General features: G+C 47.3%; 1 protein-coding gene across 7 annotated transcripts in view; it reads left to right on the top strand.

Moving 5' to 3' along the window:
- Nucleotides 1–19,969, top strand: part of map4k5 (mitogen-activated protein kinase kinase kinase kinase 5) — a 43,361-nt gene that overhangs the window by 13,284 nt on the left and 10,108 nt on the right. Inside the window, exons 10-34 of one of the 7 annotated variants that reach the window (XM_061063063.1) lie at nucleotides 716–847; nucleotides 923–985; nucleotides 1,060–1,141; nucleotides 1,939–2,055; nucleotides 2,508–2,586; nucleotides 3,635–3,693; nucleotides 3,822–3,889; nucleotides 4,192–4,230; nucleotides 5,802–5,846; nucleotides 5,917–5,959; nucleotides 6,052–6,262; nucleotides 9,045–9,068; nucleotides 9,561–9,634; nucleotides 9,878–9,919; nucleotides 13,288–13,372; nucleotides 13,452–13,531; nucleotides 13,851–13,911; nucleotides 14,890–15,004; nucleotides 15,144–15,202; nucleotides 15,529–15,632; nucleotides 15,721–15,898; nucleotides 16,074–16,142; nucleotides 16,207–16,323; nucleotides 16,396–16,466; nucleotides 17,518–17,573. In XM_061063063.1, the coding sequence (XP_060919046.1) occupies nucleotides 716–847; nucleotides 923–985; nucleotides 1,060–1,141; nucleotides 1,939–2,055; nucleotides 2,508–2,586; nucleotides 3,635–3,693; nucleotides 3,822–3,889; nucleotides 4,192–4,230; nucleotides 5,802–5,846; nucleotides 5,917–5,959; nucleotides 6,052–6,262; nucleotides 9,045–9,068; nucleotides 9,561–9,634; nucleotides 9,878–9,919; nucleotides 13,288–13,372; nucleotides 13,452–13,531; nucleotides 13,851–13,911; nucleotides 14,890–15,004; nucleotides 15,144–15,202; nucleotides 15,529–15,632; nucleotides 15,721–15,898; nucleotides 16,074–16,142; nucleotides 16,207–16,323; nucleotides 16,396–16,466; nucleotides 17,518–17,573 (2,073 nt within the window). The remainder of the gene's footprint in view (nucleotides 1–715; nucleotides 848–922; nucleotides 986–1,059; nucleotides 1,142–1,938; nucleotides 2,056–2,507; nucleotides 2,587–3,634; nucleotides 3,694–3,821; nucleotides 3,890–4,191; nucleotides 4,231–5,801; nucleotides 5,847–5,916; nucleotides 5,960–6,051; nucleotides 6,263–9,044; nucleotides 9,069–9,560; nucleotides 9,635–9,877; nucleotides 9,920–13,287; nucleotides 13,373–13,451; nucleotides 13,532–13,850; nucleotides 13,912–14,889; nucleotides 15,005–15,143; nucleotides 15,203–15,528; nucleotides 15,633–15,720; nucleotides 15,899–16,073; nucleotides 16,143–16,206; nucleotides 16,324–16,395; nucleotides 16,467–17,517; nucleotides 17,574–19,969) is intronic. The other 6 variants (XM_061063064.1, XM_061063065.1, XM_061063066.1 and 3 more) reach the window with 6 other exon arrangements.

The following is a 19,969-nucleotide window of genomic DNA, read 5'->3' on the forward strand; positions in this document are numbered from 1 at the left end:
GGGATTGTTTGTGTTTGTCATCATTTGGATCTCCAGATCTTCATTCTCATGTCTCTTGGTTACGGTTAGGGTCTGTTCTTTGTTTGGAGGAGGGTTAGGGTCTGTTCTTTGTTTGGAGGAGGGTTAGGGTCTTTTCTTTGTTTGGAGGAGGGTTAGGGTCTGTTCTTTGTTTGGAGGAGGGTTAGGGTCTGTTCTTTGTTTGGAGGAGGGTTAGGGTCTTTTCTTTGTTTGGAGGAGGGTTAGGGTCTGTTCTTTGTTTGGAGGAGGGTTAGGGTCTGTTCTTTGTTTGGAGGAGGGTTAGGGTCTTTTCTTTGTTTGGAGGAGGGTTAGGGTCTGTTCTTTGTTTGGAGGAGGGTTAGGGTCTGTTCTTTGTTTGGAGGAGGGTTAGGGTCTTTTCTTTGTTTGGAGGAGGGTTAGGGTCTGTTCTTTGTTTGGAGGAGGGTTAGGGTCTGTTCTTTGTTTGGAGGAGGGTTAGGGTCTGTTCTTTGTTTGGAGGAGGGTTAGGGTCTGTTCTTTGTTTGGAGGAGGGTTAGGGTCTGTTCTTTGTTTGGAGGAGGGTTAGGGTCTGTTCTTTGTTTGGAGGAGGGTTAGGGTCTTTTCTTTGTTTGGAGGAGGGTTAGGGTCTGTTCTTTGTTTGGAGGAGGGTTAGGGTCTGTTCTTTGTTTGGAGGAGGGTTAGGGTCTCTGACGGTCCTTTCTTCCTGAACGTCTCATAGGATGGCTCCTGAAGTGGCTGCAGTGGAGAAGAACGGCGGCTACAACCAGCTGTGTGATATCTGGGCTGTGGGCATCACGTCCATCGAGCTGGGCGAGCTGCAGCCTCCGATGTTTGACCTTCACCCCATGAGGTTTGTCAGAGCGTCTGTGCTGCGTTACAGAGCTTCAGCTTCATGTGATTTAACCCTGTGTGTCTGTGTCCTCAGGGCTTTGTTTCTGATGTCAAAGAGCAGCTTCCAGCCTCCAAAACTCAAAGACAAAAACAAATGGTATGCATGTTCTCCTCCTCGCTCTCATGCTTTAAATGCATCTTTAAAAACTACAACATGATGTTTCTCTGCAGGTCCACCGCCTTCCATAACTTTGTTAAAGTGTCTCTGACCAAAAACCCAAAGAAGAGGCCGACTGCAGAGAAGCTCCTCTCGGTAAGACTCCTTATCGGGGGGGGGGGGGGGGGGGGGGGGGGGGGGGGGGGGTGTTTGTCGAAGTGTCTCTGACCAAGAACCCAAAGAAGAGGTCGACTGCAGAGAAGCTCCTCTCTTTAACCCTCATGCATCATTATGGACATTTTTGTCCATTTTATCAAATGTTTCCTCTTCATCTGGTCATCATTTTGTCTGTTAGTGCATATGGCACACATTTAAGTCTCTCTCGACACATTTTGGAATGCACCTTTTATTTTTTTAATAGATCAATAGAACACTGAGAACCATGTTTACTACCCTCTGAAGTCACTAAGGACAAAAATGTCCACTTACAAAAAACTGATATAAAAATGGAATTGATTGATTTTTTTCCTACTTTCTGGCATAAATCTCTTAAACAACTTCAGTCCTGCTCAAAACTACCAAACATTGAGTAATTATCATGAATTTAACCCTTTAAATGCCAGAATCATGTAATCAAACTGGCATTTAAAGGGTTAAATTCATGATAATTATTCAATGTTTGGTAGTTTTGAGCAGGGCTGAAGTTGTTTAAGAAGTTTATCCAAAAAAAAAAAGTAGAAAAAATATCAGTCTGTTCTATTTTAATTTTTATAGTAAATGAAACTGATGCCTGAGGGTTAAGACTCGTCATCGTGTGTCTCTGTGTCTCGTCCTGTTTGGAGTCTGAATGCAGGAACTTGACGCTGATGTCGTTTCTGCAGCTTGTAAAGAGGGGGGGTCTGTGATGTCACTATCAGCTCGTTTATGATTCCTGCTGATCTCTTTTCTTGCAGCATGTGTTCGTGGCTCAGACGGGTTTGACAAGAAGGCTCGCCGTTGATCTCCTCGATAAGATGAACAACCCCGATAACCACCAGCCCTACAGCGAGGTGGACGATGACGACCTCGAGGTGAACCAGGAGGAGGAGAAGACCCTTATTCTGATGTTATTATAAATCTGAAGTTTATTAAATCTTAATCTGTAGTCTGATAAACTGGTAATCTTGGGCTTTATGCGCTCTAGCAGCTCAACCAATCAGCGACCTCCAGTGTTGATGCAGAGGTGTTAAAATCCTGCAGTTCCTGGAGTGTCCACTAGAGGCTGGCTGCAGAAGCACAGGAAGTCACATACACACCCATTCTAAAAAGCCTGTTTTTACAGATTAACATGTTTACAGCCTGGTTAAAAAAAACAAATAGGTGTGATTAGCTCATGTCTCGATGGACACACACTGTACGGGGGGTGAATGTTTTGATGACTCATCAGTTTTGATTTGATGAAGGATAAGAGTTATTCACAATAAGGCGTGTAGCTGACCTGATTGACAGGTGGGCGTGGTGTAACGGTTTGTCTCTGTTTCAGCCCCTCTCTGCGGTCAGACACACCATCCGCTCCACCAACAAGCCGGCCCGGGCCGAGAGGACACGCTCAGAGATCGACTGTAAGTCCCACCCCCCTGCTGTGACTCTGTCCTAGGATTGGTTAGCATGTCGGCCTGTTTAGGTTGTGTGTGTGTGGTCGTCTGTCACTGTAGAGAAAGGGAGGTGAGGGGTGGGGGGGGGGGTATCGAGAGAGAGAAAGAGACAGTCGCCCTTTTCTCGTCCTTTTTTTCATGCCCTAACTACGCTCATGCGTTCATATTACGTTACGTTAGTCTGTAGTGGTCTGTGGTAGTCTGTGATGGTCTGTGATGGTATGTGGTGGTCTGTAATGGTTTGTGGTGGTCTGTGATGGTATGTGGTGGTCTGTGGTGGTCTGTAATGGTCTGAGGTGGTCTGTTGTGTATGTGGTTGTCTGTAATGGTTTGTGGTGGTCTGTAATGGTCTGAGGTAGTCTGTGGTGGTTTGTGGTGGTCTGTAATGGTTGTGGTGGTCTGTAATGGTCTGAGGTGGTCTGTTGTGTATGTGGTGGTCTGTAATGGTCTGTGGTGGTCTTAGGAGCCGTTTTTCTTTCTCATACTACAATCTGACTTTCCTCCTTCATAAAGCACACAATGGGACGGACCATCGCGGGCTGTGCTCACGCCCCAGCTTCACTGAGGGTCACAGGGGGGACGCAGGTCAGTGTGGGATTAGTGAGGCCGTGTGTGTCTGTTTGAGACAGAGTGATTCAACGACCGGGTGAAACCTCTAAAACATGAAGAAAGGTTTGTTAGTAAACATCCCACAGCTGATCTCCTCTGACCTCAGACCTGAACCCAAAGAGGCCTCCTCCTCAGTTACCTGTTTACAATCCCTTTACAGTACCCGACCCGACCTGAACTGAACTGACCCTTCCCTGAGCGAGCAGGACCTGCTGAGTGTGTTTGTGTTTGTGAAGCATCTGAACCTCCTCAGAGGAGAATGATCAACGAGAGGTTACCTGAGGGATGGACGCTCTAACACTCTGCTCTGAGTGGCTTCAGGCTTTGAGCTGTGGTGCCCTCTAGTGCCCAATGTGTGAACGATATGATGAACAATAAGTGAACATCTTATTCTTTTTATTTACAGTCGACAAACTCCAGTTTGAACCTCCGCTCAGGAAGGAAACTGAGGCTCACTCTGAGATGGTGATTATCATCAGTATTTCCTGTTTTTCATATAATAATTAATATACTAAATGTAATAAATATAAATACACATTGAGAATTAAGAAACGGGCATCAAGAAGTCTACCTCTGTTCATGTGTCTCCACAGGATGTGAGTAAAGATAACGACTTCCCTTCTCCCTGGAGTCCCTTTGCGGAGGGAGGAATAACATCCAGGTAAGAAATCCATGGCAACTGTCGTCAAGGGAACTGCTGCTACTTACACCCCCCCACGCCCACCCTTTATTAACCTGGTTTATTAAGTGCATGGATGCACCTGCACTGGAGCTTACCCGAGTCTGTGCATGAACTCACTCTCCCCACCTGCACTCTGAAATGTTTTTTTTACCTGTTCGCCACTTCACTTCTCACCTGTCTGTCTGCTTTTTACTGCTTTACACTTCTGTCCACTCTCTCTCTCTTTCCTGTCTCTCTCTTTCTCTCTCTCTCTGTATGTGTCTGTCTCGTCTCCCTCCAAGGAGTCTTCTGAAAAGCGTTGAGGACGAGTTGTTCCAACGGTAACACTAACCCTGTGCATGGACTAACCACTAGTCCATGCACCCTTCCTGTTGTCCATGCACCCTTCCTGTTGTCCATGCAGCCTTCCTGTTGTCCATGCCCCCTTCATGTGGTCCATGCACCCTTCAAGTGGTCCATGCAGCCTTCCTGTTGTCCATGCACCCTTCCTGTTGTCCATGCAGCCTTCCTGTTGTCCATGCAGCCTTCATGTGGTCCATGCACCCTTCAAGTGGTCCATGCACCCTTCAAGTGGTCCATTCACCCTTCCTGTTGTCCATGCACCCTTCAAGTGGTCCATGCAGCCTTCCTGTTGTCCATGCAGCCTTCCTGTTGTCCATGCAGCCTTCCTGTTGTCCATGCAGCCTTCATGTGGTCCATGCACCCTTCAAGTGGTCCATGCACCCTTCAAGTGGTCCATGCACCCTTCATGTGGTCCATGCACCCTTCCTGTTGTCCATGCACCCTTCCTGTGGTCCATGCACCCTTCCTGTTGTCCATGCACCCTTCATGTGGTCCATGCACCCTTCAAGTGGTCCATGCACCCTTCATGTGCTCCATGCACCCTTCCTGTGGTCCATGCACCCTTCCTGTTGTCCATGCACCCTTCCTGTTCTCTATGCACCCTTCATGTGGTCCATGCACCCTTCCTGTTGTCCATGCACCCTTCATGTGGTCCTTGCACCCTTCAAGTGGTCCATGCACCCTTCCTGTTGTCCATGCAGCCTTCATGTGGTCCTTGTACCCTTCAAGTGGTCCATGCACCCTTCCTGTTGTCCATGCACCCTTCATTTGGTCCATGCACCCTTCCTGTTGTCCATGCAGCCTTCCTGTTGTCCATGCAGCCTTCCTGTTGTCCATGCAGCCTTCCTGTTGTCCATGCAGCCTTCCTGTTGTCCATGCAGCCTTCATGTGGTCTTTGCACCCTTCAAGTGATCCATGCCCCCTTCATGTGGTCCATGCACCCTTCCTGTGGTCCATGCACCCTTACTGTTGTCCATGCACCCTTCCTGTTCTCCATGCACCCTTCCTGTTCTCCATGCACCCTTCATGTGGTCCATGCACCCTTCATGTGGTCCATGCACCCTTCCTGTTCTCCATGCACCCTTCATGTGGTCCATGCACACTTCCAGTGGTCCAAGCACACTTCCAGTGGTCCATGCACCCTTCATGTGGTCCAGGGTTGTCAAGATACCAGACTTTTAACTTTCAAATGATTCTCGTCCAAGTAAAACGATAGTCCCCCACAGACACATTTATTTAACCATCGCACTCCTCACTTCCTGCTTCTCTTTTCTGGTTTAGGTTTCTTATTCCTGAAAGCTGTTTAAACACTAAACTTCACTTTATGAAAACAGTATTTACACATTTATTTTAGCTCTGGACGTTAAAGTCTGGAAGTATTTTCATTCTTATCAACAGAGTGCAAAAAGATAATTTGTGTAATGGTTCGTTTGACAAATACACAAATGTTACACTCCGACTGCCCACATAGTAGTTATTATAATATATATTATAATAATGTTAAGATGAAGTTATTAGACATCTGACTTGAATCTGTTTGTTCCCGCAGGGGTCACGTAGCACATCTGGAGGACGCCTTTGAAGAAGTGGAACTGTGAGTGAAGTCATCACAGATTAAAGTGTTTCTGTGTAACGTCTTACTCAAACTATGAACTCTGTTTCAGTTCAACTCTGAAGCCTGGGGTGCCTCCTCCTCTGCCCCCGAAGGTCAGACTCTCACCTCTAAGATATTTGATATAAATGTGTTGTTCTAAGTGAAATGAACTGATGAAACATCGTCCCTGTGTTTCCTCCTGCAGCCACGGTTAAACAGCTCGTCAGAGGAGCTTGGCCTTAATGACGAGCGCTCTCTGACAGTTCGAAGGTTCCCCAACTCCGAGAACGGACCGAGTCAGGTGTCCCGCAGACAGAGCACACCTGAGCAGGGCAACAAGGTGGAGCACTCGTCTCCAGATTTCCTCTCTGCTAGCGTCAGCAGCCCTGGCCTTCTATCTCACGCCTCCGATCCAGGTGAGTGTCAGCATTTCCCTCTTAACCTGGATTAGACCCATAGACGGGCTAATCAAATTATGATCGTGATGATTTGTTCTACATTCGTCTCTATTGTATCGGAACATGTGCGTTTCAACATGTTGTCAGTTTGAAGATTATCCTGATAATAAGAGAAGTCCCCCTGTAGTTAATATCATTGAATGAAACATTAAAACACTGAATAAACGACTGGGCTTTAATAACCAATTCATTAAGTGTATTAAATCTTCCAGAATCAAAATCAACGGCCATCTGACGAACATTTTTAAACTGTTCAGAGGTACTCGTCAGGGCTGCTGCCTTAGTCCTTCTCTATTTGCAATGTTCATAGAGCCTTTAGCTCAAGCCATCAGACAAAACAAAGAACTTAAAGGTGTCAACATAGCAAGGGAGGAACATAGAATTGGATTATTTGCAGATGACATTATAACTTACCTCCAGGATCCAAATACAACTCTCCCCATACTTATGACAGTTTTAGATGACTACGGTAAGATATCTGGTTATAAACTAAACATCACAAAAACACAGGTACTCTCTCTGAACTACAAACCAAACCAGCTAATCAGTCAGAAATATCATCTAAAATGGGAAGCAAAATCAATGAAGTATTTGGGAGTGCTACTGACTCAAGACCTGAATAATATATATGAAACAAATTACAGCATTATTAACAATAAAATACAGAAAGATATGACAAAATGGTCAACACTAGTATTGGACTTTAGTTCAAGAATTGAGGTAGTGAAAATGAATGTGTTGCCAAGGTTGCTGTATCTCTTCCTCTCACTACCAGTCAGAGTCCCAGAATCTCAGTTTACAACTTGGGATAAACAAATATCTCGACTAATCTGGGCAGGTAAAAAACCAAGGGTGAAATTCAAGACTCTTCAAATCGACAGGGACAGCGGAGGTCTAGCTCTCCCGAATCTTAAGGAATACTTTTATGCTGCCCAAATGAGATACATTGTGTGTTGGTGCTCTTCAGAGTACCAAGCTAGATGGAAACATATTGAGCTGAACGTGATGCAGTTTCAACCCCAGGCCAGACTAGATGGAAAAGAAGGTATAGACAAAAAAGTGGAGAACTTTATTTTAGAGGGAACACTGAAAACATGGTATGAAGTTGTTAAGAAGTATAAATTGGAAGGGGATAGTAAACTTCTGATATGGCCTTCTCAGAGCCCTAGATTTTAACCTGGAGTGATGGATAATACATTTGCTAAGTGGGCTGAAAAGGGAATAACAGCTATATGTACACTCATAGAGAGAAAAAGGTTTAAAACTTTTGAGAAACTTAAACAAGAATTTAAGCTAGAGAATGGGGACCTATTTAGGTATTTACAGCTCAGACATTTCTATGATACAGAAATAAGAAAATAAATCTCAGCTGAAGGTAGCGAGGTGATTGAAACTCTGATTGGTGCTTACAAAAACACTCCATCAAAGATTGTTTCTAAACTTTATAGAAATTTGCAGAAACAGAATGGAAGCAATACATGGCATGTTAAGACTAAATGGGAACTAGAACTGAATACAAACTTGTCAAAGAGTGACTGGCTTTCTATTTGTGAAACACAACAGTCGTCCACGAGCTCTAGAAGGTGGAGGGAATTTGGGTGGAAAAATGTTATATACGCTTTTTTGTCACACCCCAAATAAAAAATAAGCAACTCGGTACTCCACAGCAATGTTGGAGACAGTGTGGGCAGATGAATGCCAATAACTCACATATTTTCTGGTTATGTGTAAAATTGCAAACATTCTGGGACAGGGTTATTCAGTCCTTTGAAGATATTCTATGTTATAAGATTCCCAGAGACCCCCGGATTGTGTATCTGGGCCTGATTCCTAATGACTTGATCCATAAGAAGGATATCTACCTTTTTAAAATCCTGATTCTTGCTTGTAAAAAGGCCATCACAAGGAACTGGTTGAAAAGTGATCCTCCAACTCCAGCACAGTGGTTGGCCATTGTGGAAGAAATTTTCTCTATGGAAAAACTGACTCATTACCTGCGAACTCGATCACAGTCCCATGATCAACGCTGGAAAAAGTGGACTGATGACCAGTATAAAAAGACGGATAGTGATATCTGCTGTGCAGAAAAGACTTGATAAGAGGAAATATTGAGACGGAGCCCCTCACTACATTGATGTGTGTTTGTGTATGTTTTGTTGTGCTTTATGTTTGTTAACGTTGAAAATAACAAATAAAGAGTAAACAAAAAAAAAACACTGAATAAAACCTTATAAAAAGCCTTAAAACCCTAACCCTAGCTGAGCCTGTGAGCTGAGCTGTTAGCTGAGCCTCTGAGCTGTGAGCTGAGCCTCTGAGCTGTGAGCTGAGCCTCTGAGCTGGAAGCGGTGAGCTGAGCCTCTGAGCTGTGAGCTGAGCCTCTGAGCTGTGAGCTGAGCCTCTGAGCTGGGAGCGGTGAGCTGAGCCTCTGAGCTCTGAGCTGTGAGCTGAGCCTGTGAGCTGTGAGCTGAGCCTCTGAGCTGGGAGCTGAGCTGTTACTAACTGTAACTAGGCCTCAGATGAACAACTTACATGCAGTTTGAGATGAGCTCAGATAAAATGAGTCCCAGGTGTTTCAGTCCTGTGTGTAAAAGGGTGCAGGATCATGATGGAATAAAAACTCCTGTAGCTAATCAGATAATAAGATTAGAAATCACTCAGTTTGTGATATTACCCGTCTCTTATGTGCTCTTTTATCCGTTGTCGTCTGTCTCTGAAGAAGTGATTTATTTTCTTTTACAAGCTCTCAGTACACGTGACTGTAAAGGTAAGACACTTTGATGTTCACATGTCTGCATCTGTCACTTCCTGTTTTCATGTAAACACTTCCTGTTTTCATGTAAACGCTCCTGAAACCTTCTCGAGAGTCAGACACATAATAACTGACTGATCCTGATCTGGTCATTCACACATGCACCTCACAGCAGGAGACTATCCCTGTCAGACAGGGGGGGGGGCATGCTACATGTAGTTGAAGAGAATCTCAATGTGAACTAAAGAGTGGAGAAGAACATACTGGAGAACAGGAAACATGCAGCAGCAGGTTCATTAGAGTATGGAGATGGTAGAGGTGGCGTGCAGACAGTCTATGGTCGTGCAGCCATCACAGAGAATAATTTTTTCACCACCCCCTCCCTCCAGGTGAATTCTCCTGATTATATCCTGCTGCGTTCTCACATCAGGTCACTCTGAAAAACTTCAGGAGTTTAGTTTGTGAAAAAATTAAGTGATGAACGCTTTCACCTCTCTGTGGTCACAGAAAATGATTCAGACGGCAGCGTGGACGGAGACAAACCTCTCCCCAACAGACGGAAGGAGAAGAAGGAGTTCCCGGTGAGTCTGAGGAGAATCCACGACTATTATAGCATTATGTCTCATTATTACCACTCATCCTCTTCTGTGATTGGTTGTTAGAATTCATATGTGTTCTTTATTAGTTTCAATGAGCTGCACACAAACAGTCCAACACGTCTTTATGTTCAGCTCATAGTTACACCTTACATTAAGACACGAGATGTGATCAACTCTGCTTTGTTCTCTTTTTGTGTTTTCATTTTGGTTTCCTGGTCTCCTCAGAAACCGGCCATCAACGGTCTGCCGCCGACCCCGAAAGTCCTGGTGAGAGAATCATCTGTCTCTGTTTCCATTAGTTCTGTGGTTACTCTCTGTGGTTACTCTCCTCTCTGTGGTTACTCTCTGTGGTTACTCTCTGTGGTTACTCTCTGTGGTTACACTCTGTGGTAACTCTCCTCTCTGTGGTTACTCTCTGTGGTTACTCTCCTCTCTGTGGTTACTCTCTGTGGTTACTCTCCTCTCTGTGGTTACTCTCTGTGGTTACTCTCCTCTCTGTGGTTACTCTCTGTGGTAACTCTCCTCTCTGTGGTTACTCTCTGTGGTTACTCTCCTCTCTGTGGTTACTCTCTGTGGTTACTCTCCTCTCTGGTTACTCTCTGTGGTTACTCTCTGTGGTTACTCTCCTCTCTGTGGTTACTCTCTGTGGTTACTCTCCTCTCTGTGGTTACTCTCTGTGGTAACTCTCCTCTCTGTGGTTACTCTCTGTGGTAACTCTCCTCTCTGTGGTTACTCTCCTCTCTGTGGTTACTCTCTGTGGTAACTCTCCTCTCTGTGGTTACTCTCTGTGGTTACTCTCCTCTCTGGTTACTCTCTGTGGTTACTCTCCTCTCTGGTAACTCTCCTCTCTGTGGTTACTCTCTGTGGTAACTCTCCTCTCTGTGGTTACTCTCTGTGGTTACTCTCTGTGGTAACTCTCCTCTCTGTGGTTACTCTCTGTGGTTACTCTCCTCTCTGTAGTTACTCTCCTCTCTGGTAACTCTCCTCTCTGTGGTTACTCTCTGTGGTTACTCTCCTCTCTGGTTACTCTCTGTGGTTACTCTCCTCTCTAGTAACTCTCCTCTCTGTGGTTACTCTCCTCTCTGTGGTTACTCTCTGTGGTAACTCTCCTCTCTGTGGTTACTCTCTGTGGTTACTCTCTGTGGTAACTCTCCTCTCTGTGGTTACTCTCTGTGGTTACTCTCCTCTCTGTAGTTACTCTCCTCTCTGGTAACTCTCCTCTCTGTGGTTACTCTCTGTGGTTACTCTCCTCTCTGGTTACTCTCTGTGGTTACTCTCCTCTCTAGTAACTCTCCTCTCTGTGGTAACTCTCCTCTCTGTGGTTACTCTCTGTGGTTACTCTCCTCTCTGTGGTTACTCGCTGTGGTAACGCTCTGTGGTTACTCTCTGTGGTAACTCTATTCTCTGTGGTTACTCTCCTCTCTGTGGTTACTCTCTGTGGTAACTCTCTGTGGTTACTCTCCTCTCTGTGGTTACTCTCTGGTTACTCTCCTCTCTGTGGTTACTCTCTGTGGTTACTTTCCTCTCTGTGGTAACTCTCTGTGGTTACTCTCTTCTCTGTGGTTACTTTCCTCTCTGTGGTTACTTTCCTCTCTGTGGTAACTCTCTGTGGTTACTCTCCTCTCTGTGGTTACTTTCCTCTCTGGTTACTCTCCTCTCTGTGGTTACTCTCTGTGGTAACTCTCTGTGGTTACACTCCTCTCTGTGGTTACTCTCTGTGGTTACTCTCCTCTCTGTGGTTACTCTCTGTGGTTACTCTCCTCTCTGTGGTTACTCTCCTCTCTGTGGTTATTCTCTGTGGTTACTCTCCTCTCTGTGGTTACTCTCTGTGGTTACTCTCTGTGGTAACTCTCCTCTCTGTGGTTACTCTCTGTGGTTACTCTCTGTGGTTACTCTCCTCTCTGTGGTTACTCTCCTCTCTGTGGTTACTCTCTGTGGTTACTCTCCTCTCTGTGGTTACTCTCCTCTCTGTGGTTACTCTCTGTGGTTACTCTCCTCTCTGTGGTTACTCTCCTCTCTGTGGTTATTCTCTGTGGTTACTCTCTGTGGTTACTCTCTGTGGTTACTCTCCTCTCTGTGGTTACTCTCTGTGGTTACTCTCTGTGGTTACTCTCTGTGGTTACTCTCCTCTCTGTGGTTATTCTCTGTGGTTACTCTCTGTGGTTACTCTCCTCTCTGTGGTTACTCTCTGTGGTTACTCTCTGTGGTTACTCTCCTCTCTGTGGTTACTCTCCTCTCTGTGGTTACTCTCCTCTCTGTGGTTACTCTCTGTGGTTACTCTCCTCTCTGTGGTTACTCTCCTCTCTGTGGTTACTCTCTGTGGTTACTCTCCTCTCTGTGGTTACTCTCCTCTCTGTGGTTACACTCCTCTCTGTGGTTACTCTCTGTGGTTACTCTCCTCTCTGTGGTTATTCTCTGTGGTTACTCTCTGTGGTAACTCTCCTCTTTGTGGTTACTCTCCTCTCTGTGGTTACTTTCCTGTCTGTGTTTACTCTCCTCTCTGTGGTTACTCTCCTCTCTGTGGTTACTCTCCTCTCTGTGGTTACTTTCCTCTCTGTGGTTACTCTCTGTGGTTACTCTCCTCTCTGTGGTTACTCTCTGTGGTTACTCTCCTCTCTGTGGTTACTCTCTGGTTACTCTCCTCTCTGTGGTTACTCTCCTCTCTGTGGTTACTCTCTGTGGTTACTTTCCTCTCTGTGGTAACTCTCTGTGGTTACTCTCTTCTCTGTGGTTACTTTCCTCTCTGTGGTTACTTTCCTCTCTGTGGTAACTCTCTGTGGTTACTCTCCTCTCTGTGGTTACTTTCCTCTCTGGTTACTCTCCTCTCTGTGGTTACTCTCTGTGGTTACACTCCTCTCTGTGGTTACTCTCTGTGGTTACTCTCTGTGGTTACTCTCCTCTCTGTGGTTATTCTCTGTGGTTACTCTCTGTGGTTACTCTCTGTGGTAACTTTCCTCTCTGTGGTTACTCTCTGTGGTTACTCTCCTCTCTGTGGTTACTTTCCTGTCTGTGGTTACTTTCCTGTCTGTGGTTACTCTCCTCTCTGTGGTTACTCTCCTCTCTGTGGTTACTCTCCTCTTTGTGGTTACTTTCCTCTTTGTGGTTACTTTACTCTCTGTGGTTATTCTCTGTGGTTACTCTCTGTGGTTACTCTCTGTGGTAACTCTCCTCTCTGTGGTTACTCTCCTGTCTGTGGTTACTCTCCTCTCTGTGGTTACTCTCTGTGGTTAGTCTCCTGTTTGTGGTAACTCTCTGTGGTTACTCTCCTGTCTGTGGTAACTCTCTGTGGTTACTCTCCTGTCTGTGGTTACTCTCTGTGGTTACTCTCCTCTCTGTGGTTACTCTCCTGTTTGTGGTAACTCTCTGTGGTTACTCTCCTGTCTGTGGTAACTCTCTGTGGTTACTCTCCTGTCTGTGGTAACTCTCTGTGGTTACTCTCTGTGGTTACTCTCCTCTCTGTGGTAACTCTCCTCTCTGTGGTTACTCTCCTGTCTGTGGTAACTCTCTGTGGTTACTCTCTGTGGAAACTCTCTGTGGTTACTCTCTGCAGATTGCGTTGTCTTTTGGATGACATGTTTAGTGTTTCTCTGATCCAGACGCCTGCCTCCACTGAGCCATGCTGCTTTTCTTTTCAGATGGGAGCCTGTTTCTCCAAAGTGTTTGACGGCTGTCCTCTGAAGATTAACTGTGCCACGTCATGGATTCATCCTGACACCAAAGGTACGACTCCGTGCAGCAGGTAGACACACAGTTTGTTTATTGAAGGTGTTATTAAAGACTACGTATATTATTTTTCCAGATCAGTACCTGATCTTTGGGACGGAGGATGGTATCTATACGCTGAATCTAAACGAACTGCATGAAGCCACCATGGAGCAGGTAACCATCATCACCCTCACCTGTCAGTCACTTGTCAGCCACCTGTCAGCCACCTGTCAGTCACCTGTCAGTCACCTGTCAGTCACTTGTCAGTCACTTGTCAGTCACCTGTCAGTCACCTGTCAGCCACCTGTCAGCCACCTGTCAGTCACTTGTCAGTCACCTGTCAGCCACCTGTCAGTCACCTGTCAGCCACCTGTCAGTCACCTGTCAGCCACCTGTCAGTCACTTGTCAGCCACCTGTCAGTCACCTGTGATACGAGCCATGAACTCATGGCAGCCTGCTGACCGTTCTTTCTGTGTTCTTCTCGTCCTCCAGCTGTTCCCCAGGAAGTGCACGTGGCTGTACATTATCAACAACAACCTGATGTCTCTGTCTGGTGAGTGACTGATGCATGTTAGCCTCCCGCTCCTCTGGCTCCTGTCACCGTCTGCTGCTTCTTTGTCCTGTTTTATATCTGCTGCCTGAGACAGCTCTGTACCTGCAGACGCCCAATCAGAGCTGAGTCCTGGAGGGAGTCGTAGTGATGTCACTGAGTCACAGTGTCGTATGTGTGTGCAGACATGCTGTTTGAGATTACAAACTGCACTGTGGTTTAATGAGCCTCTCCTCTCTCTCCTCCTCCTCCTCTCGCCTGGCTTGATTTGATCTTCTACTAACTGGCTTCATCAGAAGGTAATCATGCTTCACATCATCATCATCATCATCATCACCACACGTCTGTTTGTTCACGTCTAACCTTTCTCCAGCTGCTTCACCACACGTACTGTCACATCACTCTCACTCCCTGACTGATAGTACCAAGAGCAAAATCTCATTTCAGAAACCAAAAGTCAAGTTTTAGTCCCAGACAGGCTTCGTATTCCAAAGCATGATTTATACTTGTTCTTGTATTCCTGTACCTGCGGAGAAGCCTTCGTACGTAGCCTCACGTTCACCTCCTCAAAATGTGACTACACCACCACGAGCCCTGTGATTGGACCGCTGGGGAGAGGCGTATTCTGAGGAAGGAAAAACGCTACAGGCTAATCAGCTGCTGCTCATTAATTATCATCTCCCACTGAAACATAACACGCTCAGTTTCAGTCGCCATGGTTACCTGAACACAAACAAGAAGAGAATGTATAACGAGCATCAAACTGCCAACTAGTGTTGAGGCAGGGCATTGCTTCATGCTGCCCAGGACGTGAGCTTTTAAACGACCAATCACGTGCGAGTGAAAGTGTTTCAGACTGTTTGTGGTCTAAGCTGTCAGATCTCAGCCCGTCCTCAGGAGACATTGTGGTGCGTTCACAGCGAGCCTTAAAGATGTTGTTTACTGTCACTGATGATGCTCGTGGTTAAATCTCTGCTGCAGGAAAAACCTTCCAGCTCTATTCCCACAATCTGATTGGCCTCTTTGAGCAGCTGAAGAAGCCGGGCCTCGCCGCTCAGTTCCAGACTCACCGCTTCCCAGACAAGATCTTACCCAGGTGAAGGTTTTATATCACAGCTCTGTTGTCCTTCACTCGTGCTGTCAGTTTGTCCTCCATTATGAATAAAGGAGATTCTAAACGCCATGATCTGTTTAATGACCGTGGTCACAACAACCCGTCTGCTCTCTCTCCTCAGGAGGTTTGCTTTGACGACCAAGATCCCTGACACAAAGGGCTGTCACAAGTGCTGCATCGGTGAGTGACCTTCTCCTACTGACCTCTCTGTCTCTCTGTCTACTCTCCTTTCATCAGATTTAACAGAGTCAGCACACAAGGAGCAGCTCCTTTACAGCAGGAGCAGCTCCTTTACAGCAGGAGCAGCTCTGTTACAGCAGGAGCAGCTCCTTTACAGCAGGAGCAGCTCTGTTACAGCAGGAGCAGCTCCTTTACAGCAGGAGCAGCTCTGTTACAGCAGGAGCAGCTCCTTTACAGCAGGAGCAGCTCCTTTACAGCCCCAACCCCCCGCCTGTGTTTACTAACAGTGATATAAAGTCCAACATGTCTGTCTGCTCTCTCCACAGTGAGGAACCCGTACACGGGTCATAAGTACCTGTGTGGGGCTCTGCAGTCAGGGATCGTCCTGTTACAGTGGTATGAACCCATGCAGAGGTTCATGCTCATCAAGGTCAGTTTGAGGCTCCTCTACCTGATCCCCGTTTTAAACTAAACTAAACACACCCCTGACTCTCCCTCCTGTGCTCCCCCCCCCGCAGCACTTTGACTTCCCCCTGCCCAGCCCTCTGAAGGTGTTTGAGATGCTGGTGGTTCCAGAGCAGGAGTACCCTCTGGTGTGCGTGGCCATCAGTCAGGGCACAGAGCCGGGCCAGGTGGTCCGCTTTGAGACCATCAACCTGAACTCATGCTCCTCCTGGTTCACTGAGATGGGAACAAGTAAGTGGGACATGATGGAGACCTGAAGCAGGAGAAGTTAATAAAATGTTGATGCTCCGTTAGAGAACTGTTGTAGACTGAATATAATAATGAATAATATGAATAATAATATGAATATAATATAATAATATAATGAATCTGTGGTAGACTGACTGACCGTGGTTCCTTCCTTCAGGTCATCAGCAGGTGGATGCGATCCACGTCACCCAGCTGGAGAGAGACACGGTGTTGGTTTGTTTGGACCGTGAGTTTGTTTTTCTACTTAAAGTTTTAGACGATTCAGAGAAAAGTCTAAAAGTTCATTGCAGCCTTTTTTGAACGTGTCTCCTCAGAAAACCTGAAGATTGTAAATCTTCAAGGTCGACTGAAGTCCAACAAGAAGCTGGCGTCCGAGCTCAGTTTCGACTTCAGCATCGGATCAGTGGGTGAGTGTTGAGACTTTGTCACCATGGAGGGAAACCATGAGTACCTAACAGTCCTCTCTCCTCGTCCCACAGTGTGCCTTCAGGACAGCGTGCTCGCCTTCTGGAAACACGGCATGCAGGGAAAGAGCTTCAAATCTAATGAGGTAAAATGTCACGCCATGAGAAACTGTGCATCAAACGCTATCGTCTATTTAGATAGAACATTGTGGGCCTGTGAGGGTATGGTCATTCTTCGGGGGGGCGTGGCTCTGTTTAGCAGACCGAAGCTGTGCAGGTCTGAACTCGGACGTGTTTGTCCAGCGTGTGAACACAGACTCTGAGTGCTGAGTGTTTGTGTCGTGGTCAGGTGATCACGCTGAGTGTTTGTGTCATGGTCAGGTGATCACGCAGATTCGACCTCAGACAAAGCGTCTTTTTGTCGGCGCAGGTCATGAATTTGTCCTCCATGTAAACCTGATCACGAGTCGCACTCAGCAGGACAATAAAAGTTCAAGAGATCGCCGAGCGGTGAAGCGTTCTACTTTTATGAAAAGTGATCTGCTGACAGGGGCCACCCTTTTCAGAGCTTGCCGTGTCGGACGGCGCCCTGCAGCCTTCTGATGAAACACAAGGTCTGTTAGGAGTCGGTGCCCGGCCCGGCCTGACAGATCTCACAGAGCGAGGATTTTTGAAATGTCAGCGGCCATGCAAAATTCATGCTCAATCATAAATGAGAGCGTCACACAACAGAGAGCGGCTCTAAATAATTCAGTCTCGTTATGAGTCGCCTCACAGAGGACGCATTCAGGGGCGTCGCTCGCCGGGCTGGATGCTCCTCTGGATGCTCATCTGAACACCCGAGACCTTGTTCTCATTCAGACCTGAACAGATCAGATCTCTCCTGGGGCCAAGGACTCACACCTAGCAGGTGTCACACCATCATCACCATCATCATCATCCAGAGACTCAAAGAGCTGCTTTGAGATGTCACAGCTGTGTGTGCGGCGTGCGTGCAGCATTTGTGCGGCGTGTGTGTAGCGTGTGTGGCGTGTGTGTGGCGTGTGTGTGGCGTGCGTGCATGTATAAGAGCTCCCTGACATGCTGACAGGTATTCACATCAGTGTATCACACTCTGTATAGACGTGTCATTGTGAGCATCAGTTCAGATGAGGAGGAGATTGTTTAAAATCTGTGTTGTTGTTTCTCTGTCTGCAGGTGACTCAGGAGATCTGTGATCCCAGCAGAGTGTTCCGCCTCCTCGGATCAGACAGGTGGGCACACAGACCCCCCCACAAACACACACACACACACAGCTTATCTGTCTACTTTTGTGACCTACATGACAGCAGGACAGTCCTCCCTCAGGTCTCTGTGTTTGTATTTCGCCTGGAAACCAGCGCCACCTCTCTCTCTCCCTCCCTCTCTCTCTCTTTCTCTCTCTCTCTCTGTCTCTCTTTCTCTCTCTCTCTCTGTCTCTCTCCCTCTCTCTCTCTCCCCTTTCTCTCTCTCTCTCTGTCTCTCTCTCCCTCTGTGCCCAGGTTACCCCTCGTCCATGTTTAATTCACTGCCAGCCTGCTTCAGTGTCTCTCTGTAATTTCATCTGATGGACAGACATCTGGAGAGAAGCGTCCTGCTCAGCTGTCACCGCCATCTGAAGATTCGCTCTGACTCGTGTCCTCGCTCTGACTCATGTCCTCGTCTTGTTTCTGTGTAACGCTGACTCGTGTCCTCTCCCTAACTTGTGTCCTCGCTCTGACTCGTGTCCTCGTCTTGTTTCTGTGTAACGCTCTAACTCGTGTCCTCGTTCTGACTCATGTCCTCGTCTTGTTTCGGTGTCCTCGCTCTGACTCGTGTCCTTGTCTTGTTTCTGTGTAACGCTCCAAACTCGTGTCCTCGCTCTGACTCGTGTCCCCATCTTGTTTCTGCGTAACGCTCTGACTCGTGTCCTCACTATGACTCGTGTCCTCGCTCTGACTCATGTCCCCGTCTTGTTTCTGTGTAACGCTCTAACTTGTGTCCTCGCTCTGAGTCCTCGCTCTAACTCGTGTCCTCGTTCTGACTTGTGTCCTCGCTCTGACTTGTGTCCTCGTTCTTACTTGCGTCCTCTCCCTAACTCGTGTCAAACAAGACGAGGACACGAGTCAGGGAGAGGATACGAGTCAGGGAGAGGATACGAGTCAGAGCGAGGACACGAGTTAGAGCGTTACACAGAAATAAGACGAGGACACAAGTCAGAGCGAGGACATGAGTTAGAGCAGTACACAGAAACAAGACGAGGACACGAGTCAGGGAAAGGACACAAGTTAGGGAGAGGATACAAGTCAGCGAGGACACGAGTCAGAGCGTTACACAGAAATAAGACGAGGACACGAGTCAGGGAGAGGACACGAGTCAGAGCGTTACACAGAAACAAGACGAGGACACGAGTTAGAGCGTTACACAGAAACAAGACGAGGACACAAGTTTTTTCTGTGTAACGCTCTGACTCGTGTCCTCTCCCTGACTCGTGTCCTCTCCCTAACTCGTGTCCTCGTCTTGTTTCTGTGTAACGCTCTGACTCGTGTCCTCTCCCTCACTCGTGTCCTCTCCCTAACTCATGTCCTCTCCCTAACTCGTGTCCTCTCCCTGACTCGTGTTCTCGTCTTGTTTCTGTGTAACGCTCTGACTCGTGTCCTCGCTCTAACTCGTGTCCTTGTTCTGACTCGTGTCCTCTCCCTGACTTGTGTCCTCGTCTTGTTTCTGTGTAACGCTCTGACTCGTGTCCTCTCCCTAACTCGTGTCCTCGTCTTGTTTCTGTGTAACGCTCTGACTCGTGTCCTCTCCCTAACTCATGTCCTCTCCCTGACTCGTGTCCTCTCCCTAACTCGTGTCCTCTCCCTGACTCGTGTTCTCGTCTTGTTTCTGTGTAACGCTCTGACTCGTGTCCTCGCTCTAACTCGTGTCCTTGTTCTGACTCGTGTCCTCTCCCTGACTTGTGTCCTCGTCTTGTTTCTGTGTAACGCTCTGACTCGTGTCCTCTCCCTGACTCATGTCCTCTCCCTGACTCGTGTTTTCGTCTTGTTTCTGTGTAACGCTCTGACTCGTGTCCTCTCCCTGACTCGTGTCCTCGTCTTGTTTCTGTGTAACGCTCTGACTCGTGTCCTCGCTGACTCGTGTCCTCTCCCTGACTCGTGTCCTCTCCCTGACTCGTGTCCTCTCCCTGACTCGTGTCCTCGTCTTGTTTCTGTGTAACGCTGTGACTCGTGTCCTCTCCCTGGCTCGTGTCCTCTCCCTGACTCGTGTCCTCGTCTTGTTTCTGTGTAACGCTCTGACTCGTGTCCTCGCTCTGACTCGTGTCCTCGCTCTGACTCGTGTCCTTGTTCTGACTCGTATCCTCTCCCTGACTCGTGTCCTCGTCTTGTTTCTGTGTAACGCTCTGACTCGTGTCCTCTCCCTGACTCATGTCCTCGTCTTGTTTCTGTGTAACGCTCTGACTCGTGTCCTCTCCCTGACTCGTGTCCTCGTCTTATTTCTGTGTAACGCTCTGACTCGTGTCCTCTCCCTAACTCATGTCCTCGTCTTTTTTCTGTGTAATGCTCTGACTCGTGTCCTCGCTCTGACTCGTGTCCTCGTCTTGTTTCTGTGTAACGCTCTGACTCGTGTCCTCGCTCTGACTCGTCTCCTCGCT

The sequence above is a fragment of the Labrus mixtus genome, chromosome 18 (assembly GCF_963584025.1).
Source record: "Labrus mixtus chromosome 18, fLabMix1.1, whole genome shotgun sequence".
NCBI classification, from domain to species: Eukaryota; Metazoa; Chordata; class Actinopteri; order Labriformes; family Labridae; genus Labrus; species Labrus mixtus.